The 24703-nt window shown below is 37.8% G+C and overlaps 4 protein-coding genes and 1 pseudogene across 4 annotated transcripts; 3 read left to right on the top strand and 2 right to left on the bottom strand.

Moving 5' to 3' along the window:
* The first annotated feature begins 290 nt into the window (after nucleotides 1-290).
* LOC121805836 lies at nucleotides 291-2879 on the top strand (annotated as a pseudogene).
* Nucleotides 2880-3630: 751 nt separating this feature from the next.
* On the top strand, nucleotides 3631-5655 carry LOC121805652 (sec-independent protein translocase protein TATA, chloroplastic-like). Its single transcript, XM_042205594.1, has 2 exons — nucleotides 3631-4083; nucleotides 5385-5655. Exons 1-2 carry the CDS (start codon nucleotides 3778-3780, stop codon nucleotides 5517-5519), a joined length of 441 nt encoding a protein of 146 aa, XP_042061528.1. The 5' UTR covers nucleotides 3631-3777; the 3' UTR covers nucleotides 5520-5655.
* A 3412-nt stretch (nucleotides 5656-9067) lies between these two features.
* LOC121802941 (light-inducible protein CPRF2-like) lies at nucleotides 9068-13093 on the top strand. Its single transcript, XM_042202635.1, has 6 exons — nucleotides 9068-9585; nucleotides 9816-9915; nucleotides 11007-11208; nucleotides 11495-11570; nucleotides 11654-11779; nucleotides 12495-13093. Exons 1-6 carry the CDS (start codon nucleotides 9118-9120, stop codon nucleotides 12879-12881), a joined length of 1359 nt encoding a protein of 452 aa, XP_042058569.1. The 5' UTR covers nucleotides 9068-9117; the 3' UTR covers nucleotides 12882-13093.
* A 628-nt stretch (nucleotides 13094-13721) lies between these two features.
* LOC121802997 (ammonium transporter 2 member 4-like) lies at nucleotides 13722-15903 on the bottom strand. Its single transcript, XM_042202698.1, has 2 exons — nucleotides 15261-15903; nucleotides 13722-14703 (listed from the first exon to the last, which is right to left on the bottom strand). Exons 1-2 carry the CDS (start codon nucleotides 15804-15806, stop codon nucleotides 13852-13854), a joined length of 1398 nt encoding a protein of 465 aa, XP_042058632.1. The 5' UTR covers nucleotides 15807-15903; the 3' UTR covers nucleotides 13722-13851.
* Nucleotides 15904-16710: 807 nt separating this feature from the next.
* Nucleotides 16711-24131, bottom strand: LOC121805282 (PITH domain-containing protein At3g04780-like). Its single transcript, XM_042205086.1, has 8 exons — nucleotides 23971-24131; nucleotides 23769-23855; nucleotides 18836-18959; nucleotides 18538-18586; nucleotides 18397-18454; nucleotides 18231-18277; nucleotides 18065-18142; nucleotides 16711-17051 (listed from the first exon to the last, which is right to left on the bottom strand). The coding sequence occupies exons 1-8, from the start codon at nucleotides 24007-24009 to the stop codon at nucleotides 17003-17005; spliced, it is 531 nt and encodes a 176-aa protein (XP_042061020.1). The 5' UTR covers nucleotides 24010-24131; the 3' UTR covers nucleotides 16711-17002.
* Nucleotides 24132-24703: the final 572 nt, after the last annotated feature.

A 24703-nucleotide genomic window follows, 5' to 3' on the forward strand; every position in this document is an offset into this window, starting at 1 on the left:
GTCAACAACAGCCATCCAACTGGACTGGGCACAGACGGAGTGTTTGGACCGTTCGAACCGGAACCCGGCCCGTGATTACCTCTGAAATTTACTCCTCCATATTGATTGTGGTCGTAGTGGATCTTCTTCAGTGGACAGTAAACCCTTCTATTCTCCGCACTCAGCCTTCGTTTGATCCTACAATGCAACAGGTGAGTACGAATCGCACACACTAACACACAAATGCTGCATCAATTCGCTTATTGTAAGAAGTAATTTTACTATTTTGTTGTTTTTTCGTTTCTAGTTGGTTTGTTAAATCCGTCATTTTTCTTATGAGCAAGGCGGGATCATCGTCGTCGGAGACTGAGGTGACGTGGGAAGATCAGCAGAATATCAATAAGTTTGGAAGATTGAACAACCGCCTTCACTAGGTAGAAGATGAAATCAAGATTGCTAAGGTATTCGATTTTTCGGGTCATTTGCACTCAGTTTTCTTCATTAGGAATTTGAATGAATTTAATCGTTTTTTTTTAAAACTGTATTGAGATATGTTCAGTAATTTATAATAGGTATGCTAGACAGAGAATCAGTATATTACTAGATGTTTTGTGCAAAATTGCTGAATGAAAATGAGGAGGAATAGCAGTAGACTCAGCAAGATTTGTTTTAGCAGTGATAACAGTGCAAGAGAGGGAAAACTGTTGCCCAGTAGTATTTTCTTTTAAACCGATATTTAGATGTTTCTCAACTCAATTAATTTGACCTTTTAGATCAGGGTATGCCTTTTTGTTTCTTTTTTGGGTCAATTTATTGAAGGTAGCTGGTTGTTCAGAGAATGATGTTTTAGATGTTTTATGTGTTTGAGTTACTAGTGTATTTAGGTTCATTTACCCAAGGAGCACATTATATTTCTCTAGTCTTCATTGCTATAAACATGCATTTATGTGCTGATTGCTTCCGCTATTGGCTTGCTTCTACTATATGCTGAGAAATGAAATGTGGGAGGGGAGCTAAAAGAAAGGGAATCTGTATTCTATCATAGAGGAGCATCACTGTTGAAATAAAACATGGATTTGGGCCTTGTGATGTAGTTTGATTATCATATTGAGACTATACCGGAGCTATTGTGTTAGGCCATGGATTTGTGCTAGCTGGTTAAATTATTAGTCCTGGGATATTGGTAGACAGAAGCTCCGTGCGCACACTCCTGATTGATAATACCAAGAGAATTTTTTATTCAAAGGTGTTCTATTCTTACCACTTGCTTGATTTGTCTGTGTTGTAAACTTGTACGTCCAACTTTTGGCCATTGGAAGAGGAATTGATCAGAGCTCTAAAAGGAACAACCTTTTTGTCTTTTTACTTTACTTAAAAAAGTCTGTCTCCGGTTTTAATGATATGCAGTGTGTAGATGTTTTAGAGAATTGTTCAGAGAATGATGTGTTAGATGTTTTATGTGTTTGAGTTACTAGTGTATTTAGGTTCATTTACCCAAGGAGCACATTATATTTCTCTAGTCTTCATCGCTACAAACATGCATTTATGTGCATGGATTTGAGCCATGCACACTCCGGTTTGAGCCATGGATTTGTGCTAGCTGGTTAAATTATTAGTCCTGGGATATTGGTAGACAGAAGCTCCGTGCGCACACTCCTGATTGATAATACCAAGAGAATTTTTGATTCAAAGGTGTTCTATTCTCACCACTTACTTGATTTGTCTGTGTTGTAAACTTGTACGTCCAACTTTTGCCATTGGAAGAGGAATTGATCAGAGCTCTTAAAGGAACCACCTTTTTGTCTTTTTACTTTACTTTAAAAAGTCTGTCTCCGGTTTTAACCATGATACTCAAGCATTATATAATAGTTAAACCTAAAATAGTGAAAGTTTATCTGATTGCCTTATGCAGAACATGCTCTCAGACACATATTTTATGGTAATCGGGCCACACTATTTGGTTTCTATTAACTTGAATATGCTCAAAAGCACCAATATGTAGATCACTATTCATCATTTCATCGTTATGAGCTTAAGACCAGCCTATCTATTCAGTGCCAACCAACTAAGTGCCGTTCTACGGCCACTCTGTTAGTCTATTTATCTGGTATTCTTACACGGTTTCTTCTTTCATTTTCTGTATCATCTTCTTAGCTGTTATTCTTAATGAGTGGTGTTGGAATGTTCTTGCCTTTGTTGAGTATTTATTATGCATAAGAAAAAATGAAGCTCCCATTCAAGCCTCTCTGTGTTAGCTTTCAGGTATTATATAGCTCTTCACCTCGTCTGAACAATCAACATTTAGTTGTACCACTCCCACACATTGTGAATCTGCATACACAATGCTAGCCTCTGTTATCTTTTTCCATCTGATATAGTAGTCATCGACTCTGCGCATCATTTTACTTGTTGAAGTCTGGCCTCATCTTATCCAAGTTTATAACCAAAGAGCTTATGGGCAGGAAACAAACGAAAGCCTGGAGGATGCAGGCAATGAGCTGATCCTCACAGATGAAGACATAGTTCGGTTCCAAATAGGTGAGGTTTTTGCTCATGTGCCAAAAGAGGAAGTTGAAAGCAGGATTGAGGAGATGACAGAGAAGACGAGCAAGAACTTGGTAAAACTAGAGGAGGAGAAAGAATCAATAGTTGCTCAGATGGCTGCATTGAAGAAAATCTTGTACGGAAAATTCAAGGATTCTATCAATCTGGAGGAGGATTAGATCAAAAGCTGCTCCACCTTGCAGTTGTGATTTGTCTTTGGATTGTACTCAGCTGGTGCTATTAATTTAACCCTCTATATTTCTCCTTTGATGCATTTGGTTTTTCGAATTTTGCATCACATATATGTAATGATTTATGTGAAGTTTTTTAGCTGGTGCATTTGTTTTTTCGAATTCCATCTGATGTCCCCTTTACTATTTTTTGAATTAGATATTCACATTAGTGATTCGAATCCTTCATATAGTGGTTTCGGACTTTCGGTTGAAAGGAAGTATCTTGTCCATTAAATTGTGCTACTACTAGGGTGATTAGTTAGAGTAACTTTAAGGAAAGAGGTGGATGAATGAAAATGTAAAGTCCAATATCTTATCTGGATTTCCTCCTTTTTCTGTATCAAACAGGTAAATCAAAGATATACACTAGAAAAAGCGAACAATACAATCGCTACATTCTTGACTTGAGATGAACTAAAGACATTTAGTATCAACAATCTTGCAAAAAATGAAGGAATTCGATCAAATTTCGGTAAATTTAAAGTTGAAATTTAACACTCGTTAGTTGTCTCACATCGCCGCTGCAACACCATCCTGCTGGACTAGTCCCAAGTTGCGAGCACCTCGGTGGAGGAGATACTTGTTGGGACGTAGCGCGAGCTTATTTGTTCTTTAAGCTGGACGACGCGACAAGATCGACTCTAGCAGATCGTTGCCAAAGACAAGCTTAGGTTCGACGATTAGTTGAGGACAATGGAATCTCATAGTACATGGGAGTAATTGGGGAAATTGGTATCAAAATTGAATCAAACAACCCTGAAACCACGCCGTAACCTACCTCATATTTTAAAAATTGAATTTAAAAAAAAACGTGATAGATATTTTTCTCATCGTTTCCTCCTCATAATATCACTTATCTCACATGGCCTATAATATACTACTGAATACTGATATACTGTCTGCATCTGTATCCACATCATAAGAGCCCCAAATCCGTAAAATATCAATCAAAACACAACTCACAGCTAAGCATTTAAAGCTGCAATTCAATCCGGAAAGGAAGCTGAAAGGAGTTGTTCCAATGGCGACCTTCTCATCCGCCGCAATCACGCCCTCACTCTCTCTCAATCCACCCAGAAGATTCGCCGCTCTCTCCTCCTCCACCTCAGTCTTCTTCAGCTCCAGTGTCTGCAGCCGGGCCAGGCTCGGGCTCGCGGCGGTTCGCCCCAGGGCAGCGAAGAGGAGGGGGATGTCGTGCAACTGCCTTTTCGGCCTCGGAGTGCCGGAGCTCGTAGTTATCGCCGGCGTCGCGGCGCTCCTATTCGGCCCCAAGAAGTTGCCCGAAGTTGGAAAGAGCATTGGCAAGACTGTCAAAAGCTTTCAGCAGGTCTCTTCCTTTTCGATTAGGTTTTCTAATAATAACAATTATTGCTTTTGCTGTGCTTCTAAGTTTTAACTGTATTCCACTTATGGTTAAGCCCTAAAGCCCCAAACTCTGGAGAGGAGTAATTAGGGTTTTAACTTCTAAATTGATTTTGGCGAACCTTCTTGTTTATTTGACTTGGATTTTGAACAATTATGGCGTTATTGTGTAGACTTCACTACTATTGCTGAAGGCTATATATATTTTGAATGATATTGACGACCTCTGATCATGTTTGGATGACTGAATAAAAGAGACTTCTAAATTGAAAGATTAGCTTGCGCTAAGTAATAGTAGGAGCTAGAATTATGTCCACTGTTCATTTATCTTGGATGATGGGTGGGGAAATACTTTTGCTGCACCATTTATAACGTAATCCTTTGTCAGTTGTCTACTTACTTGTCTGTGATCAGTGATCAATGACTTCTGGTTTATGTGTTCATGTTCGGTCCCTTAATGCAGGACGTTTAATTTTCTTGGCTTTCATTTTGTAGACCTCTGGTTTATGTGTTCATGTTCGGTCCAGTTCGTGTAGGGGTTGTATTCACTTGGATAGGGGATCAACAACTGGTAGCAGTGAAAACAGAAAAATGGCTGCACATTTTGATCAATGAGTTTTAGTGTCCAGTTCCAAATGAGTCATTGATGTTCTTAAATATTTAAAGAGTCCCGTGATCCATACTACGTTACAATGAAGAACTCTTGCCGGTGGTTCAAGCATATTTAGGAATTGGGAAGATAAATTGCTATGTTATCTTTGGCTCTGGATCTTCCCATAAATCTTTTTATCAATTAAACTCAACAGAAAAACCTCCACAGCTTAAGTTATATTAGAGTAGTATGCAACTGTTGGCAGTGGGATGTTAAATCTAGGTCACTTTAAACTAATACTCAACTTCACAGCATTATGTGTCCCTTCAGTTTTGTGCGTAATCATCTGCTACCGTGAGTAGGATACATTGTTGGTAACTCTGCCCCTTTTCGTGTAAGAGAAAGGAACATGCAGTTTTGTTATTTCTGATTGTAGTTGACTCGAAAAGAAGATAACAGTTTTGATTTGCATCCCTATAAATCACCCGAAACACATGGTGCAGAGATGTAAACTCCTTGTCCCTAAAGGCTTTAGGGTCTGTTAAATAAGCTCTACATCCTCACATGCCCTGATATATTGCGTCTTGTTATTTCTGAAGTCGCCTCAATTAGTAGTATTCCATATGCATAAATCGAATGCCATAACTTATGAGGCCGATAAATTTCCACTGCAGGCAGCCAAAGAATTTGAGACAGAACTGACCAAGGACAGCGAGCCTTCTCCTGAGGCGTCCAACGAGAAGCTGACGACAGTGAGTGAAGAAGAGAAGCAAGAGGATAAAGTCCCCAGCGCAAATGGAAGTTCTTGAGACTTCACATTCACCCCTTTGTGTTGGCAGTTTGTTGTAGTTGATCATTCCACAATGTTGTACTCCTTGTTTAGATATAAATAGCTGTGATTTCAGTATTTCATCAATAAATCTCAAGTCTTGAGTTTCCAGTTCAGATGAATCTTATTCAGCTTTTTTACCATATGCTCAGTTTTGGAATAATGCGTTTTAAGTGATTGATTTATTTTGGCAATATGCTTTCTTGCACGTTCCATATAATCGAAACATGTCATAGTCCCCGAGTATTTTTAATTTAAATTAAAAAAAATTCCCACCACTAATATTTTGTTGAATTTCCCACCACTACTTTCTGTCTCACACAATCTCTGTAATTATTTTTGTGTCCAAATATATCAAGTCCATTTTCATCCATGTTCCAACACAAAGTTATTTGGTCTTGAAATAATTTTTTCGTCTGAATTTGTTAAGTTTGTGGATAGCACGAGGGAACAATGTCATTTTCACTCAGATATGCCTTTATCTTGTTTATTTTTTTATATTTCTAACTTATACCTCTTCACGTTTTTTTGTAATTGTATAATACCCACCGCATCTATGTCAAATTTTCAAAAATATTGTGAAGGCTATATTTAATCTAAATTTAGGTTTATCAAACAACATATTTTTTGGGGGGATGACATATTCCCTTCATCTTGAGTTCCCCATAAAAAAGACGCTTTTCATTTAGTAACACTATCTTTTGGTGATACTTATTTTCTAGTATTAATTTTATTTATTCACAATATATTTATTAATAAATTATTAACACTAGTTTCAATGTGTAATGCACTTTCTATTCACAAAATAAGATTGACTTCATTAAAGGTGGTGTTATGGCTAAAATAAAGCTAATTGACGTGACATGGGACCGAAAATTGAATTATTATTATGATGATTTAAACGATAGTCATTTTATCTTTTATATGAAAAAATAATTAGTTTTTGGAATATGAATCTTGTAAAATAAAGGTTAGTGAAGAAAGGGCAAGTGGGCAGTGGAATGAGAAAATGTATCAAAATGCATATATATCCACAATAATAAGCCGCCGAATCTAACGCATCTCCAGCCAATCATATTCATTCTTCTTCGGCCTTATCCACTTTTTTCCACCTCGGATTAACAGATTAAAAAGCGCCTTCACTCATCCAATGTCACCTCCTTTTATACTCCCTCGGTGCCACTTAAAATAAAACATTTGGAAATCGGCACGAGATTTTATATAATAAGTACTATTATTTTGTGAGTTAATAAAGAGAGAGTAAAATAAAAGAGATGAAAAAGTAGAAATAGAGTTATTTCTGTTATATGAGACGTTTCATTTTTAGTGTGACAACAGAAAAAGGAAAATGTTTATTTTAAATGGGACAGAGGGAATATTTTCATAAGATTGGGGTGTGGTAAATAATAGTACAAACTTGTAATGATAAATATTTATAGGCTTGCAATGACTTAAATCCGAGCAAATCCTCCCAAGAAGGATACATTGGATGAAGTCTTTGAGCTATGGCGTCTCTCACTATTTTTATTTTTTCTCGTATAGTAAAAGCTTAAATCAAAGATAAAATTTTATTACTAAATAAACTTAGTAAGAGTAGCATATAAAATTTGGGGCTTTTATTAACTTTTTTGAATGCTTAATTATATGATTAAGGGAGTAATACTAAAAAAGGGACAGCAGATCGTACACCTTATTCACAGTTGGATACACCATCGTATATTAACAATTTCTTTTCAATGCAACTCTTATACTATAAAATTTATCATTATGTGCTACTGTACTAGGCTACTAGCATTGAGCAATGGTTACTAGGGGAGCATTAGAGTGCTATCATAGTTAGACACCATAGTTAGAGTGACAACGTACTACTCACCTCGTGCTGCCACGTGGCACGCTATCCAGCAATATTAGGGGCGTATCCAATAATATCATAGTAAGCGTTTTAGATGAATTTCTACATATTGCATGATAGTACTACGTGGATTGCTGTGAAGAGTGCTGAGTATTGTTGTATTAGCTATACAACAAAATAACAATATAAAAAAGCAATCTGTCTATATATATACTGCAACTAAAACATTTTATGCCTATACAGCAATACTCAACTATCTATACAACAATCCACCTATTACTATCATGCAATCTGTAAACGCATACTAAATGAATATTGCTGGATATGCCTCTAATATTGTTGGATAACGTGCCACATGGCAGTACGAGATTGATGGTATATTGTCACTTTAAAAAGGGTTGTCATCTTAACATAATCCATGGTTAGCATTTACTGTTACCGTATTTATTAAAAAAAATTGAAAAAAAGGATACACTATGGCATATTCGATTATGTTTTTGTGTTGAATTGTGTTTATAATTTTAATTTTTAAATTATTTCAAATTTTAGTCCTAGTTATGAAGAGACGTGTGAAATACAATACACATTTTTAATTTTATCCTATTATAAAGTGAGCGATTAGTACATTGAATTGGTTCAAAACTTCAAATCCTGGGTATAGAGATGTATATATATATATATATATATATATATATATATATATATATATATATATATATATATATATATATATAACAAAACTCAAAGAATAATTGCTAATTTCTTTTAATTTTCGAAACCAAATAGTATTCAAGAACTAGTCAATAACAACAAGAGTTTCTCGATATAGCACATTCTTTTCAAAACTATACTCATTTATATTTATTTTATAGATTATTGTACTTTATTTTGGCACGTAGTAATGTGGAGTATTATTAAAACTTATTATTAAATTACAAATGTAATTTATAACTAACTATCAAAAAATATTTTAGATGTTTCCGCATCGTGTCTTTATAATAAAGAGATAAACAAAATCAATAGATTAGATATTTCAAAAGATTTGTACTGTACAGCTAACATATTCAAAACGTTTATTTAGCTTGCATTTGTTGACTACACATATAATAGAAATATGTACTACAAAATTAAAAAAATGGTTAACTTGCTCATATTAATCAAATTACTAGCCTGCGTGTTTGATTTGTACTATTAAATATTAATCAAATTGCTAATAATTATGATTTTTTATACATAACATAGCATTTTCTACAGTAAATTAATGATAAAAATATCATAGATAAAACAACTAACTGAATTATTGAACTGCAGATATTTTAATATCATTAGATATTTATTAAGAAAAAGCATTTAGTTAACTTAAATTATTTCAAATATTCCGAAACTAAAGAATTAAAAACTTCAACCCACTTGCTAAAAGCATCACCAGACAAAAACGCAAGTAGTTTGAAAAATATCCAGAATAAACCCTCTAATCATTTAAGTAGGAAATACTATAAATCACTTGTCACAAAAGTTAAAATTCATAGTATTAAATTTATGTCAAAAGAAAAAAAATCATATCGAAGTGCCAATATTTTTAATTATATTTACGTTGAAAAGTTACTATAAATACTAAGTATTTCGCGTATAGAAACTTTCCTTTTTAATTGTTACACATTTTTATTTGCATATTTACAGATTTAAGATAAATTCGCATCAACTAATCAAAATACCTCTGAAAAAAATGAGAGATGGAGAGATGGAAAGAGTGTTTTCAATGGATGAGATAGACCACTTCTGGTCGCCCCACCCTCAGCCGCGCCTCGGCGGCGAAGACGGCGGAGACGAGGCGGCATCACGCCTCTCGTCCTCCGCCGCGAGCACCGCTGAATCTAAGCTCGCGGGGATGAACCGCAGCGCTTCGGAGTGGGCGTTTCAACGCTTCCTCCAGGAGGCCTCCGATCGGACCACCACCACCACCACCATACAGTCGTCGTCGTCGTCGACTCATTACAGCGAAGACGTCGCGGAGATCAAAGGAGGCAGCAGCCGCCATAATTTAATTGACGTAGGGGTCAATGCAAATCAGCAGCAGCCGAAGACGGAGGCGGCTGGGGCCCCACCCCCAAATGTGTCGCCAGATTCTGAGGAGTATCAGGCGTACCTCAAAAGTCGCCTTGAGCTTGCGTGCGCAGCCGTTGCTTTGACTCGGGTATATCTTTCCCCAATCATTTTTTTATCTCAGCCTTTAAAAAAAAAAAATTAGAAGCTAATTAATCACTGCGGAAAGGCGTCTCTTGTTTTTATGTAATTTGAGTAATCATGAAGATGCTCAGAGATTGACGCCGTTTGTACCTTTTGCTTTATGTTGCTAATGTGAGAGATTATTCCGATTTTTTAATCTCCTCGCAATGCTAATTGCGAGCTCTGTCATGTGTCTAGGGAAGCAATGTGAAGAATCAAGTTTCTACAGGTGCGGCGCCGGACAACGGCTCTCAGGCTTCGAATTCGTTGCAGCTCGGTTCTCATGTTGCTCATAAAGGTCTGCTTTACTGCTGAGGAATACAAATGCATTTGGTTTTGAATATATAATACGTCTCATTGCCTCTTAGATGGATTCTGGACTTATAGATCAACTATTGTTGGGAAAATACTCTGATCGCTTTCAATTTTTGAGTTCCACAATGTTCAATGTTCTTGCCTGTTCCACTCTTGCATTTTGGGGGTCAAGTTGAAGGCTACAGTTTAATTAGATAATTGGGATAGTAGTACTTATTAGGTTTACGATGACTCATGGATACAAAAACATAGAGAATTTGACACTTGTTTGTTTCAGACTAGTCCTCTCTTGTAAATGTAGCCTTTGCCTGTTTGTATTTGGGGTGTATGACTTGTCCATATATGAACCTGCATTCTTTTTGATAAATTGTAGTTTACTGTATTAAATAGTAAGTACTACAATGAAATGATAAAGAAAAACCGTCTTGGAGCTTTCTCTTCTAATTGTTTTGGACTATAGACTGTGTGTGAGATGTTTTGCAAATTATCTTGATTTTTTTCTTATATATATGGAGTTGCCTATATTGTATTCTCTGTTTATTCATGTTAGCATATAGTTAGTCTTAAACATCTTCTTTGTTGCAGCAGCTCTTGTGTGCTTGTTCTTGTAATGCCCAAGGCTGTACTTGGAAGATGTTAGTACTTAGGAGTTAGGAGTGCTGAGAGCACGTCTATTCCCAGTTGGAATATAGTATTCTACTATTGACAATCACAAAAACTTGGTATTAAGAACCATTTCTATGAGCTTCACACTACTTCACATGCACAGTTTTCCTTCAGTATCTATTGTCTCCTAATTGCCCTTAATGCATAAGGGGATTTAAATTATATAGTATATATTATAATTGTTGATGAAAATACAAATAATTTGTTAGAGGAGAAAGTTTATAGATGCTGTTGAGAAATGAAAATTTGTGGTGTTTAGGTCCCAGGTATTTTGATTCATTATATGTAGTTAATTACTCTGGTTCACCTGTATTACTCATGGATTAGTATTACAGAATTATCTGAAGATGCAGTCAATGAATGTTGGCCTTGTAACAGAATCATTATTGTTTTCCTTGTGCTTTGTAGATTCAGTAAAGCTACAAGTTAAGGATGGTGGTAGTGGTCCAGTCGGTATACCTCCGCTCCCTGCTATCTCTAAGAAATATGGGGTTCAAGTGAAGTCAACAACAAGTGGATCATCAGGGGAACAGTCTGATGATGATGAAGCTGAGGGAGAAAATGAATCAACTCAAAACATGGATCCTACAGATGCCAAACGCATGAGAAGGTATACTACTGAATATTTCAGTTGCCAATGGTTTTTGCTCATGGATACTTTCACGATTATGTTAGGAATTCACCTTAGTAAATTACTGTAGATGTAGATTGTCTTCTAATTGTTAAATATGGAACTCTGGTTTAGTTTGTGGTATTCTATGCCAAATATTGAATCATCTGTCACTGAGGTACTTTCATCATGAAATTGTCATCTGCAAATAATCCAGCATAATTTAGCACGCAACCGAGTTAAAGAGTTTATTTCTACTTCTAATTGTTTGCTTGCTGGTTTCCAGAATGCTTTCAAATAGAGAATCAGCTAGACGCTCTAGACGAAGAAAGCAGGCCCATTTGTCTGAGCTTGAGACGCAGGTATACTCTCTTCAAGTTGTAAGCTTTTTCCATCTTGTGGTTTGTCCTTTTCTTATTGATACTAATCTTTCTTGTTTGTCTAGGTTTCTCAATTAAGAGTTGAGAACTCTTCTTTACTTGAACGCCTCACTGACATAAGCCATAAGTACAATGAAGCAGCTGTTGACAATAGAGTTCTGAAGGCTGATGTTGAGACTCTGAGAGCAAAGGTAACTCAGACCACATTACTTACAGAGCATCATTGCTTGCATTCGGGAATCCATGTCTTTGAACTATTCTGAATGAGTTCTCAGTTTTCTAAATTTTCTAAATAAATTCTGAAGAGGTCTGTAAAGAAATACTCCTGATAAACGATTCTATTCCTAAACAAATGTATTTGCTAGCATTTCATTACCAGCCAGAAAGTGCATAGATTGCAATCAGCATTCCTGTGTGCTTGGCCTTTTGCTTTTAGATTTCATTGTAAGATGATCAGAATAATATTTCAACAATTCTTGGCATTGGAAGACTATACAAGTCATCTGGCCTTTGTGCACCATGTGGGCATAGGGTTGGCATTTTTTAACATGACACGGCAGTACCACGCATTATTGTAGGATATTAACATGAGTGAAATCATGTCACCTCATGTCTGTGTATGTACAAATCGTGTTGTGTTCTTGTCAAGCCGATCAATAGTGGGTCGTGTTTATGTCTTGTCTCGTTGTGTTTTTATCGTGTTGACACGACATGCACGAATTGACAGCCCTATGTTTTGTCACATTCTGAAAATTAGAAGTCATTTTATGCATTGCTTATCTATTCGCCATTGTGTTAAGAAGCTGCTTCAAGTTGTCCATATCATATGGGTCGGAGTGAAACCAATCATACGTTGAAGATCCAGCGGAAGAAGTTATAACATGTTTTTATTACTCAATGATACAGGTAAAAATGGCTGAAGAAACAGTTAAAAGAGTCACTGGGTTGAACCCACTGTTCCAAGCTATGTCGGAGATCTCCACAATGGGCATGCCCTCTTTCTCTGGCAGTCCCGACACTTCAGCTGATGCAGCTGTATCTGTGCAAGATGATCCAGAGCAGCACTACTACCACGCCCCTTCCAGCAGTCAGGCTTCGGTGCAAAACCACAGAGTTCGAACCAGTGTGGTGAACATTCCTCCGGCAGAGAATGCACAAGCAGATGCAGCAGCAGCAGCAGCTGGGGCAAACAAGATGGGAAGGACTGTTTCTATGCAGAGAGTCGCAAGCTTGGAGCATCTCCAGAAGCGCATCCGCGCCTCCTCGGACACTCAAGGCACCGGAGAGCAATAAGGCTGTACTGTAAATCTTTGAGAGATAATACTACTCATTATTAATCCATCCATGCATTTGTTTCAATTGTTGTCTCTATGAAGAGATCCATTTCACCCTCTTTCCATTTGTAAGTTTCCCATCCAACTAATTTATACTTCTTGAGACTCAACATTCTAGTGCCCTTTTACTCTCTGTTTATTATTTGGATTTATTTTTATTCTTTTTGTTGATTCTCCCTCTTTATTAGAAGAAATAGATACTCTTGTGCTAGACTTTATGCTAAAAGAACCTTCACAACAGATAAATAATTAAAGAATTGATCTAATCCCTCTTATCTCCAGCAAGAATCATCTTCCTATGTCTACTCAAAATATACTTGCACAACTAGTGGCTACAAGTAATTCAAACATTAAAAAAAAAAAAGGAATTTGGAGAACAATTCAGCACATAAATAGCAGATTCTGTTTCTCTTGGCTAAGAACACTTGGTGGGTCATTATTCTTTGCAATTTGCTCTCCCACTATTTTGCTTTTCCATATAGATATACACGTCTTTCTCCTTTGAAAGTAGAAGTAATATTTTACTCAAAGTTCGTGATGTATATTTTTCATATGGTCTAGGCATTCGGTTACTCGAGATTAAATTGGTGTAATCATATCCTTGCTTAGTTTTGTCACAAAAAGAAGAGAAGACAGATTATAATGACATTGTCGCGACTCAGTGAAATTAAGTATCGGGCCAAATTCATCCAACCAAAACAACACCAAGAACTTTTAATTTTTACAAACAACACTCTCATGATTGATAATATCCATGCTTGACTATCTCTATGTCTATTACTCATCCCACTCTGTTGGAAGTATTTCCTAAAATAGCAAAATAACATTGCATCAAATCTCGTGACGAACAAGACATGTATCTTACTAGGAACAAGAAAGATAGTACTATCAAATAGAGTGAAAGGAAGGCGGTATATCATATAAACACATCAAACCCTATGCATTTGATAAGTGGGTGTTTTAGAGATAGCAGCCTCATCGGCATCATAAATCGAATTAAGCTTAGCATGAAGAAACCTAGATTGATCATCAATCCCATAAGCCACCTCTCCATGCACCTCCTCATCCCCCATTTCCATTTCCATTTCCATTTCCATTTCCTCCTCACTCATCCTAAGCCCCACAAAAACCCTCACCACCAAACAAATCACCGTCATCACCGCCACATTCAAACACACAACGAACACAACCCCCACGATCTGCCACCCCACCTGCCTCACCCCGGCCGAGGTCTGCCGCGACCCACCGAGCGCGTACGCGAGGCCGACGTACTTCCCCCCGCCGCCGGCCGCCTCGCCGTAGAATTTCCGGCAGAGCTCCGGCTCCGCCAAAACTCCGACGAGTACGCCGCCAAGAGCTCCGGCGACGGCGTGTGTGTGGAATCCGGCGAAGGGGTCGTCGACGCGGCGGAGGAGGGCCACCCGGTGGAGCGTGTACCACGGGAGGCTGCCGGAGATGAGGCCAATTAGCACGGCGGCCCAGCACTGGACGAGGCCGGCAGCGGGGGTGATGCAGACGAGGCCGGAGATGACGCCGTTGACGGCGCCGGCGGCGGAGGGCTTGCCGGAGAGGGTCATGTCGAGGAGGAGCCATGTGAGGAGGCTTGCGGCGGCGCAAACGTGGGTGTTGATCACGGCGAGGGAGGCGATCGCGGTGGCGGCGTAGGGTGCGCCGCCGTTGAAGCCGGTCCAGCCCATCCATAGCAGCCCGGCGCCAGCGAGGGTCATCACTATGCTGTTTGGTGGAAATCTTTTTCTGTCGCTGTCGCTCCTCGGCCCCACCTAATAATTGTAATTTATTTTTACAATAGATATTAAGTGTAAAAAATATATATTTTGACAAATAAATATAGGGTAAATTTCCCAATAAATCACGAATGTTTGGTCAAATTCTAGTCAATTCCACACTTTTCCAAATATGAAAAATAAATCACTAAAGATTGAAATTTTCGCAGTTATCTCATCTTTTTCCAGCGAATTACGCATTGATGTGACAATCGATCTAAAACAAGTGTGCAATGGACCAGAATATGACCATCTTTCATGACTTATTCAACAATTTGGCCTAATTATTACTCCCTTTGACTATATTAAGAGTCTATTTCTACCATTTTGACATGTCCTACTACAATAAGATTAGACTTATTAGTATTCTATTACTAATCTTTTTTATTTTTGCTTTATATTTTTTAAAGTGCATGCCAAGTCACCATGGACTTTTATAAGAAAGAAATGTTTAGTGTTAATGATGAGAAATCACAAAGTAAAAAAAGAGAATACTAATATGAGTAAGAATTTTAGCAAAAAGGAAAATGAATGCAATGTGTTGTGGTACGTACCCAAAATGCAGCAGTATATCCAGCAACACCGGAAGATAAATGAATAACAAACCCTCCCGCAAAATCAATAACACCCATCTTCGCCAGCCACCCCTCCCCATTCCACACACTATACGCCCCCACCGTATACGACACCGTATGCCACAGCGGCACCACCGCCATCCACGCCGCGAACCTCATCCTCCCCACCACCGCCCCGCCCACCACCACTGCTGCGATCGCCGCGAACACAAACTGGAACCACACCATCGTTGCCGCCGGGAAGCTGCCGAGGAAGGCCTGTCCCATCAAAAAGCCGTCGTCCAGCGCCGGCGCCGGCTTCCCGAGGAAGTCGGTGAGCCGGTCGCCGAAGGACATGCGGTAGCCCCACCCAACCCAGCAGATGAGGGTGACGGCGAAGGCGTAGACAGCCATGAGGGAGGAGTTTACGGCCCATTTCTTTTTTGCTAGCCCGCCGTAGAGGAGGACGAGGCCCGGCATTGACTGGAGGGCTACTAAGGTGGCGGCTGTGAGCTGCCATGCGTTGTCGGCGTTGTTGTCGGCCATTGATTGTGAGAGAGTGAGGATTGGGGATAAAAATGCAAATGGCAGTAGTATACGGGATGAGTGTGCTGTTTTTTTTATGGTGGAATGTATTTCACGTCGTTGGCCGGCTTTACTCTCTCTCTCTCTCTTGTTATTGCTTCAGTGGTGAAGATATTTGAAAATTAATAAACCAAATTTTTGGATTTTTTTGGGTGGACAGATGAATATAAATTTTAAGGCAGCATCACGATAGATTCAAACCCGAGACCTTTGACCTTAGGTATTACTATCACTCTACACCAACTCATACACAAAATATTTGGGCCTCATTGATATTACTATAAGTATATAAGGACTCAACCTAACAAATTAACGCATCTAACATTTTTCTCAAAAGTTAGAATTTGAGGACTGGGTATTCATCCCATATCGAAATTCCAAACTGCATGAGGATTTTTTAAAACAGTGAACCCACCATTTTAAAAACCCAATGAATCGGTGAATCAATTTGACCACTAGTCAAATAGTATAATAAGATATACTATTTGTACAAAATCAATTTTGATAAATAAATTATTAATTAAAAAAAATGAAATATCAAAAAATAGGTTCAGCCACTAGCCGATTCACAGTTGAATTAGATGGGTTTTTTTCGATTCATAGCAATCCAATTGTCCAACAGTGTAAATTTCAAACCAGATCAAACCCGGTTTGCAGCGAATAGACCGATCCAGGCCAACTTTTAAAACAATGATGTGAAGCTCAAGCTCCACTATTCAATTACGAGACAACATTGTAGGCCATGAAAGGGTCAACAAATGACTCTTTCACAAGTAAAAAACCTATACGACAAACATTGTTTGTAACAGAATTTGGATCTTAGGAGGCGGAGAGCACAACACCTGCTCAAGTGACCCTACATAACTTGATCAATCACAACAATTTCTCTACCAACTGTGTGAAGAGAGAGAGAGAGAGAGCAATCCATAGGACAATCTTAACAATGTCGAAATGGAAAAAAATTGCAAATTTGTCTATGGACAGTAATGCAGCCATGAAAACAAAAGACCTACCAAATTCATGAGTTACACGTTAGAGAGTGGTAAATATAACGACCACACGAGTTTTTCTTTTAACCAAGAATGGGAAGAGAGTTTGCAGCAGGCGAAAGGCTTTTCAACCAATTCACCTTTGTCTCTTGCCCATTTCCAGGCAGCTCAATGATCCTCGATCTTCTTCAGACCTTTCATATCCGTTGTTTCAACCCTGCAAAACAAAAACAGAAATGAAGTTTATGGCAAATCATTCCAGTGACAAGCACATTTAAGCTGCCCTGACATTATTTAGACAAAAATACATTAGAGGTGGTTGGTGAATACCCGATCAATTCAAGAGGCTTAACACATAATGCAAACACACAGGCATTATAAATTTTTCTTCTTGCCATTCTTTAAATTTACAAAACTTCGAATAATCTAAAGTTAAGGACCAATCGACTGGCTCGTATGAGCTCGAACCATGTTTGCAAGACCACAAGCCAAATGGCAGTAAAGCTTGAGCCCTACAAATCCCTGAAGTCAGTAGCAGTGCCCCTAATATTGCATCACACCCAATACACACAACTAACGAAGCATAAATATCTCAACCGAAGTTCAAGGAGTACTTTTAAGGGAGAAGAATTGCCATTTTGAGAAATGTGCTAATTTAGATAGTTCAAAATAAATGTTTACTTTGAAGAAAGAAGATTTCAAACCATCTTCAATGCCTTTCACAGAGCATATTATAACACAGTGGGAAATTAAAATATAGAATATTTATAAACATCATTAGTCAATGCAAAACAGGTTATTTGTTTCCCCAGATATCTTGAGTTTGCAAGTCCATATCAACATCATATTTGGTAGATACAGTATGTAATATATAATCCTTTGAGTTGCTAGGATGTATTCATATTAAATATGTTAAATAGTACTCCGTGTTATGATTATGATTTGTGATAGGTATACCACCTCGGAGGTGGCATGCAGGATCACACAAATCTGTATAATATTTTTGAGCTTTTCGTTTATAAAGAACGTGTGTTTCGTACCAAGCATGATATTAGGGTGTCAGGGGTATACTGTACAACCTAACTACCGATACCAAACAAGCACCAAGGCAATGAGGCATAGTTGCCTATTGAAAATTGGTATTGAAAATTTTGGAAGCTTAATCACCCACTCTGACTCTGCAATGGTAAAATGATAGGTTGCTAGAGGAGAAGTGCAATGAAAACTTACGTTGATCCAAATAGAGCAATCTTTTGAACTTTCGAAATTTCAGACCCAGATTGATTTTCCTCGATGAAGATTGTCAAGCTGATTAAGAACAATTAGTGAGAACAATCACAAAAGATATTGGCTGTGCAATGTAATTGAGTGTAGAGGCATAGAGACAAAAACACACCTGCGAACATTCTGAAACTTGACGTACTTTAATATAACTGGTTTTCCCTACAAAGGTTTTTAGCATATCCGGCATCATATTTCATATAAAATTGCAACCACAAGGAAGTAACAACGTTCATATCAAGCAAACAAGATGGAAATGAGAACCAATAAATAAAGTTTACCTTAAGGTTGTCCTCGGATAAAACAGCGACATCACTTGGGGGGAAATCATTGACATTACTGTGGACTTATAATAATCAGAAACAGTTCAAAAACAGCAAGAGAGAAACACATCAACATAAATGATTAATCCTCAGAAATACCTAAATCCCATGTGCTCCCGGTTAGCAAAAAGTTTCACCGTTTTTGGACCTGGAATTTTCAAAAATAGCATTAGTATGAGTGAACACTCAATCAATGGGTTTGTCATCAATATAGGAAAGAATTTTAAAAAAATTGTTCAATATATTATTTGGAGATATTGGAGTGGGACCTTCTTTTTGAGGAATAAAAGAAAAAAAAACATTCAGACACAATATTATAGCAAGAGAATCTATGAAAGTCACTGAAGAAAGAGATTTTACTGCATCGGTATGAAATGAGATTTTAAGAGCGAGTTACCTTCCTCCTCAGGCCCATTAATTACAATGGAATGAATTTTAACAACTTGATTAAAGGGAATGTAGATTAAGAGTTGCTCATCCGCATCACTTTCCAAGTGCAAACCTTCGTCTTCCCTGTACCCCTGATACAAAACAAGCATTTATGATCTATAATGGTCAACGACGATGCAGCATTGAAACAACACTAACACAGTAACATATATTTGGCTTGGCAGCGCCTCCAAGCATAATCTCTTACAGACGAACTAGGTGATTGCCTATTTACTTTGTGCTTTAATTTATAACCAGATGAACGGAAAATCTAAGCAAAATGAAATTTGCCGCGGAACACTAAAATTGCGACGAAAGTAAGAACTTTTGGATTCAAAAGAGATGGAGGAAAAGATTCATGTTAAACTTATGAAAAGACAAAGAGAGTGAGGAAATTGAAAGAGTACAAGAATCAGATGTTGAAGAAGATGCTTCTAGGGAAAAATAGAAGTATATTAGACAAAGTCACAAAAGTTGATAAGGAGATCGGGCGACCACAGAACAGTTTGAGGAATCCCCGAGACTACAACATCGAACAATAGGCAAAGTACGAAAGCCAAATCTCAAGTACGCCAATGTCGCAAATATTGATGAAGACATGTCTAGAGAACCATGCTCGAATGATGAACCATATTGGGATATGTTCCCCAAAGATCACAACACTACAAGATTTCACAAGCTAAAAGGGAAATTTAATATAAGAAAAAGAAAGATGGTGCCAAATAAAAGCATTGAGAAATCTTCTCCACTGACTGACCGACTTTGGGATTGTCTAGAAGGAATGAGAAAATTTCTTCATGTAGGTTTCGAGATTTGCAAAATGCAATACTATTATACTAATTAAATGGCCAGACTTGGAGGCCTCTAAATACTTCGAGAAAGGCTGTGACAAGATGCATTATGCAACTTAGCAATATCTCAATGTAATAAGCTAACACACGGAACCAACTAGAGCATTCTAGGTTATGAAATCGGTCACATCATTGTTCATAAATAGGTCAGACTTAGATTAGAAAGAGCGATGAGCCGATGAAAGAAGAAGTAGCCTTGCAGAACAATAAGGTGTGTGAGTGGGTGTCTTGTGTATATATGCATATCGAGATTTCCGTGTTTTAATGTGTTGTGTACACATTGTCTAGTTCAACAAAATTCTATTTTCGCCAAACAAAACATCAAATTACACCAAATCGAGAAGCACATTAAAACTTGTTTCAGTTTAAGAAAAGCTCCAATTCATAAATGTTTGAATCCATTTGAAAACAAACAAGGTAATCCATAGAAGAAAGCTTAAATTGTAAATGAACAAATTGTGCAGAATGTGATTTCACTGTTTTGTTGATTGAGAATTGTGACGCATACATTCTACACTTATAGCTAGACTAGGAAGGATTTAGAACACTTCACTAATCTTTGTACAATCCAATTACAGACACTTAATCATAACTGAATTGCTAAGCTTTCTTCTTTATCATACCTCTGACAACAATGTCTCTCCAAGTACTCTTGTGGTCCTCACTTTTGTTGAGGATATCCATAGCAGTTTCCTGATGCGTGTAAGCTGGCAAAGGTCCTGCTTTGACCATATCTTGTGCTCCGTGCACTCTCACGTGATCAACAACTCCATTCATTTCATTCACTTCTGCATCTGCAGTGGGGACATGCCTCAGTTCGATCTCCTTTCCCAACACTTTGTCCCTCACAAAGTGTATATCCAACTCTATATGTTTAGTTCTAGCATGCATTACAGGATTTGATGCTAAAGCAATGGCACTCAAATTATCCACCCAAATCACTGGACTTGAATTTTGCTTGACCTTTAACTCACAAAGCAATGAGCCAATCCAAGCAAGCTCAGAAGCTGCCAGCCAAACTTCTGTATTCAGCTTCTATGCTAGATCTTGCAACAACACTTTGCTTTTTCACACAGCAAGAGATCAAATTTCTGCCAAAATATGTACAGAATCCACTTATGGATCTTCTATCATCCAAATCAGCTGCCCAATCTGAATCAGAGAATGCTGAAATCAATCCACTTGACTTGTGAATTTGAACTCCAAAATCTAGTATTCCAGAAAGATATCTTAGAATTATCTTCACTGCTCTCCAATGTGTATCCAGGGGTGATGCCATATATTGACTCACTTTGTTCACAGCAAAGTTGATGTCAGGCCTTGTGATAGTGGCATTCTGTAAAGCTCTAACAATGCTTCTATATAGCTTAGGATCAACAACTGGTTCTCCAATATTCTTACTAAGCTCACAGTTAGAAACCATTGGAGTTGGACAACCTTTAGCTCCTATCATATTTGCGCTCTTTAGAAGATCTTTGATGTAATTCGACTGACATAGATGCAGTCCACCCTGATCAGTCCTTATCACTTCAACTCCAAGAAACAAGCTCACCTCCCCAAGATCTTTTAAAGAAAGTGAATTTAATTGAGAGATGATTTTCTGTATAGAAGAAGTGGAGTTCCCTATAATTAGCATATCATCAACATAAATCAATAGATAAACCACTTCATCCCCTCTCTGTCTGAAAAACATAGAAGCATCGGCCTTAGATTGAGTAAAACCAAGAGAAAGCAGAACAGAGTGAACTGTATAAAACCAGACCCTTGATGCTTGTTTGAGGCCATATATTGCCTTCTTGAGCTTACAAACTAGGTGAGGTCCACCTTGCTCAAACCCAATAGGCTGCTTCATATAAATATCCTCTTCAAGATCACCATTCAAGAAGGCATTATTCACATCAAGATGAGTAATGGACCATCCAAGACTCACTGCTAAACTAAGGATCAATCTGATTGTAGTAGGCTTGACTACTGGGCTGAAAGTTTCATTGAAGTCAAATCCAGGTTGTTGAGAAAACCCTTGAGCAACCAACCGTGCCTTGTGCCTAGCAATGGCACCAGAAAGATGAAATTTGAGTGTGAAAACCCAAGTGCAGCCAATCATATTTTTGCCTGGAGGAAGAGTGGTTAAAATCCATGTTTTGTTCTTAAGGAGAGCTAGAAACTCAGTTAGCATAGCAGCCTTCCAAATGGGAATGAGAAGAGCTTCTAAGGCAGATCTAGGGAGCATAGATGGAGAGAAAACTAGGGAGAAAATTTTTGGTTTGAAAATGCCAGCTTTTGATCTAGTAGTCATGTGGTGAGTAGGCTGATTTTGAGTGGAGGAGGTAGTATGAGAAGTATCTGATGAAGATGGAACTTGAGAAGAATCAGAAGGAATGCTGGAATGAGTATTCTCAGAATTGTCCTTAGCATCAGAGGCAGGAGAGGAAGGGAGAGGAAGGAGCTGAGTGTAGCTGATGGGGTAAGCTGAGTGATTAAAGGAAGGTGGAGATGGTGGTGGTGGAGGGTGATCTGAGAGATGCTGATCTTGAATGGGGACAAAAGAAGCAGGGAAGCTGACTGAACATATGATTGTTGATTAGAAACAGGAGATTGAGACTGAAATGGAAAAGTAGATTCATCAAAGATTATATCTTTGTGACAATCACCCTTTGTGAGAAGAACTATACCCTCACTGATCTGAAATCAAGCTTATGCTTATTATATGGTCTAGTGAAATGATAACATAAGCAACCAAAGACTCTAAGGGCCTCTATCATTTCCTAGTTGATCATTCCCCAATCAAGAAAAGCAATAGCTCCAAACTTTTCCTTTCCAGCCAAGAAGTTCCTGCTGTTCACTCTGTCACTCTGCCAAATTCAGCCTCTAGCAGTAGTTCCAGCTCTTTTTCTGGTCTAGATAGCCATGTGGCATAATAGACTAGGACATCCTACTCTAGATGTTGTTAAAAATGCTTTGAATAGTTGTAACAATCCTTTTGTTTCAATGAATGATCAATCACTTTGTCATCCATGTTCTATCTCCAAAGCACACGAACTGCCTTACTCCCTTTCTACCTCACTTTCTACTTATCCTCTTGAAATAATTCACAGTGATTTATGGGGACCATCCCCTATTATTTCCAGAAATGGTTTCTCCTATTATGCGTCCTTCATTGATCATTTTTCAAGGTTTACTTGGATATATCTTCTGAAACATAAGAGTGATGTTTATGCTGTCTTTAAACAGTTTAAGACCATGAGTGAAAACCTCTTTAATTCAAAAATAAAAAACTTTCAATCTGATTGGGGAGGTGAATTTCAAGGCTTAACTACTTTTCTGAAAGATTGTGGGATTTCACACAGAATTTCATGCCCCTACACACCACAACAAAATGACTTAGCTGAGAGAAAACACAGACATATTGTAGAAACTGGTCTAGCTCTTTTGGCTCAGGCTTTACTCCCTCAGGCTTTATCAGATGCACAACATCTGATAAATCGCATGCCCTCAAAGATCATAAAAAATATGTCTCCTTTTGAAAAGTTCTTGCAAAGATCAAGTTGAAGATGGAAGCAAGGTTGTATGCAATGCAGAAGTGAATGAAATGAATGGAGTTGTTGATCACGTGAGAGTGCAAGGAGCACAAGATATGGTCAAAGCAGTACCTTTGCCAGCTTACATGCATCAGGAAACTGCTATGGATATCCTCAACAAAAGTGAGGACCACAAGAGTACTTGGAGAGACATTGTTGTCAGAGGTATGACAAAGAAGAAAGCTTAGCAATTCAGTTATGATTAAGTGTCTGTAATTGGATTGTACAAAGATTAGTGAAGTGTTCTAGATCCTTCCTAGTCTAGCTATAAGTGTAGAATGTATGCATCACAATTCTCAATCAACAAAACAGTGAAATCACATTCTGCACAATTTGTTCATTTACAATTTAAGCTTTCTTCTATGGATTACCTTGTTTGTTTTCATGGTATAACATGATAAAACAGTAAAGAATCATAAGAGAGACAATAACCCCAATCCGAAGGGGAATTTGACAAATAATATAGTACTACCTGTTTGAGAGCATTAGGAAGAGAGTGGCTGCTGTTTTGATTCAAACATTCAACACTAGACCAGTCGATAAACTCCATCAAATCAACCTGATTATTAGTCAATGCATCAAACATTTGATCAAACAAACGCATAACTTTTTCTACAAAAAAAAAGCAGCATGCATAAAATTGAGAGAATCGCATAAGCAAGTGATAATATTACTTGATTTCGCTGGAGAGAGGAGGCTGCTTCGGTGGCCATGGCTGCTGGAAATGCGGTGCTCAGAAATTGGGATGGAGAAAAAAGGGCGATTCCCTCTCTTTCGATTCAGATTTGTCGACTTAAAAACCTATCGCACTTTGAAAAATCGCGTTAGGAATGATATACTATGTGAAGTCGCTGAATAAGTGTAAAATTATTTTTAGGCAAAGTATTCAGATTGAAAATCGATTTTTCATTAAAAATAGTCATGGATTTGATCTCCGTTTCGATATGGAACCGTCTTTAATTTTTTATTTTTGGATCGGTTGTCCCTCTATTCGAGAATCTACATAGGTGGCCTTCGGTTGCCATGACTAATATTATGAGACTATCCATCTAGATTAAGTTGTGGGATTATTTTAGTTTGAGAGGGGAGGCTATGACTTATTATCATGAGATTATCCATCTAGGATTAAGTTGAAGGGTTCAATCTTATGAACCAAATATGATATACATTTAATCATGAGATTTAATCTTGCCAACCGAACACCCTCATACTGGATATTGGTACATAGAATAATTATTAGTTTCGTCCAGTGAATACTACTCATCTAGCATCAAAAAAAAGTATAGCGTACCTTTTCCTAGTTTTTATTATTTCTCATTATTTGCATAAATGATTATATGTATTTTCTTACATACTTATATGTATTTTCTTACATACTTTCTACATGCCCCGTCATACATAATTTGG

This window comes from Salvia splendens, chromosome 5, assembly GCF_004379255.2.
Source record: "Salvia splendens isolate huo1 chromosome 5, SspV2, whole genome shotgun sequence".
Lineage (NCBI taxonomy): Eukaryota > Viridiplantae > Streptophyta > Magnoliopsida > Lamiales > Lamiaceae > Salvia > Salvia splendens.

Excerpts from the sequence above, each read along its gene's own strand:
- LOC121805652 (XM_042205594.1), top strand. The coding sequence starts at position 3,778 with ATGGCGACCTTCTCATCCGCCGCAATCACGCCCTCACTCTCTCTCAAT. Across the intron at positions 4,084-5,384 it reads CTGTCAAAAGCTTTCAGCAG|GCAGCCAAAGAATTTGAGAC; the intron begins GTCTCTTCCTTT and ends TTTCCACTGCAG.
- LOC121802941 (XM_042202635.1), top strand. The coding sequence starts at position 9,118 with ATGAGAGATGGAGAGATGGAAAGAGTGTTTTCAATGGATGAGATAGAC. Across the intron at positions 11,571-11,653 it reads TGTCTGAGCTTGAGACGCAG|GTTTCTCAATTAAGAGTTGA; the intron begins GTATACTCTCTT and ends TTGTTTGTCTAG. Across the intron at positions 11,780-12,494 it reads TTGAGACTCTGAGAGCAAAG|GTAAAAATGGCTGAAGAAAC; the intron begins GTAACTCAGACC and ends TCAATGATACAG.
- LOC121802997 (XM_042202698.1), bottom strand. The coding sequence starts at position 15,806 with ATGGCCGACAACAACGCCGACAACGCATGGCAGCTCACAGCCGCCACC. Across the intron at positions 14,704-15,260 it reads GATATACTGCTGCATTTTGG|GTGGGGCCGAGGAGCGACAG; the intron begins GTACGTACCACA and ends TACAATTATTAG.
- LOC121805282 (XM_042205086.1), bottom strand. The coding sequence starts at position 24,009 with ATGGCCACCGAAGCAGCCTCCTCTCTCCAGCGAAATCAA. Across the intron at positions 18,278-18,396 it reads TATCCGAGGACAACCTTAAG|GGAAAACCAGTTATATTAAA; the intron begins GTAAACTTTATT and ends AAACCTTTGTAG. Across the intron at positions 18,143-18,230 it reads AAGTTTCAGAATGTTCGCAG|CTTGACAATCTTCATCGAGG; the intron begins GTGTGTTTTTGT and ends GTTCTTAATCAG.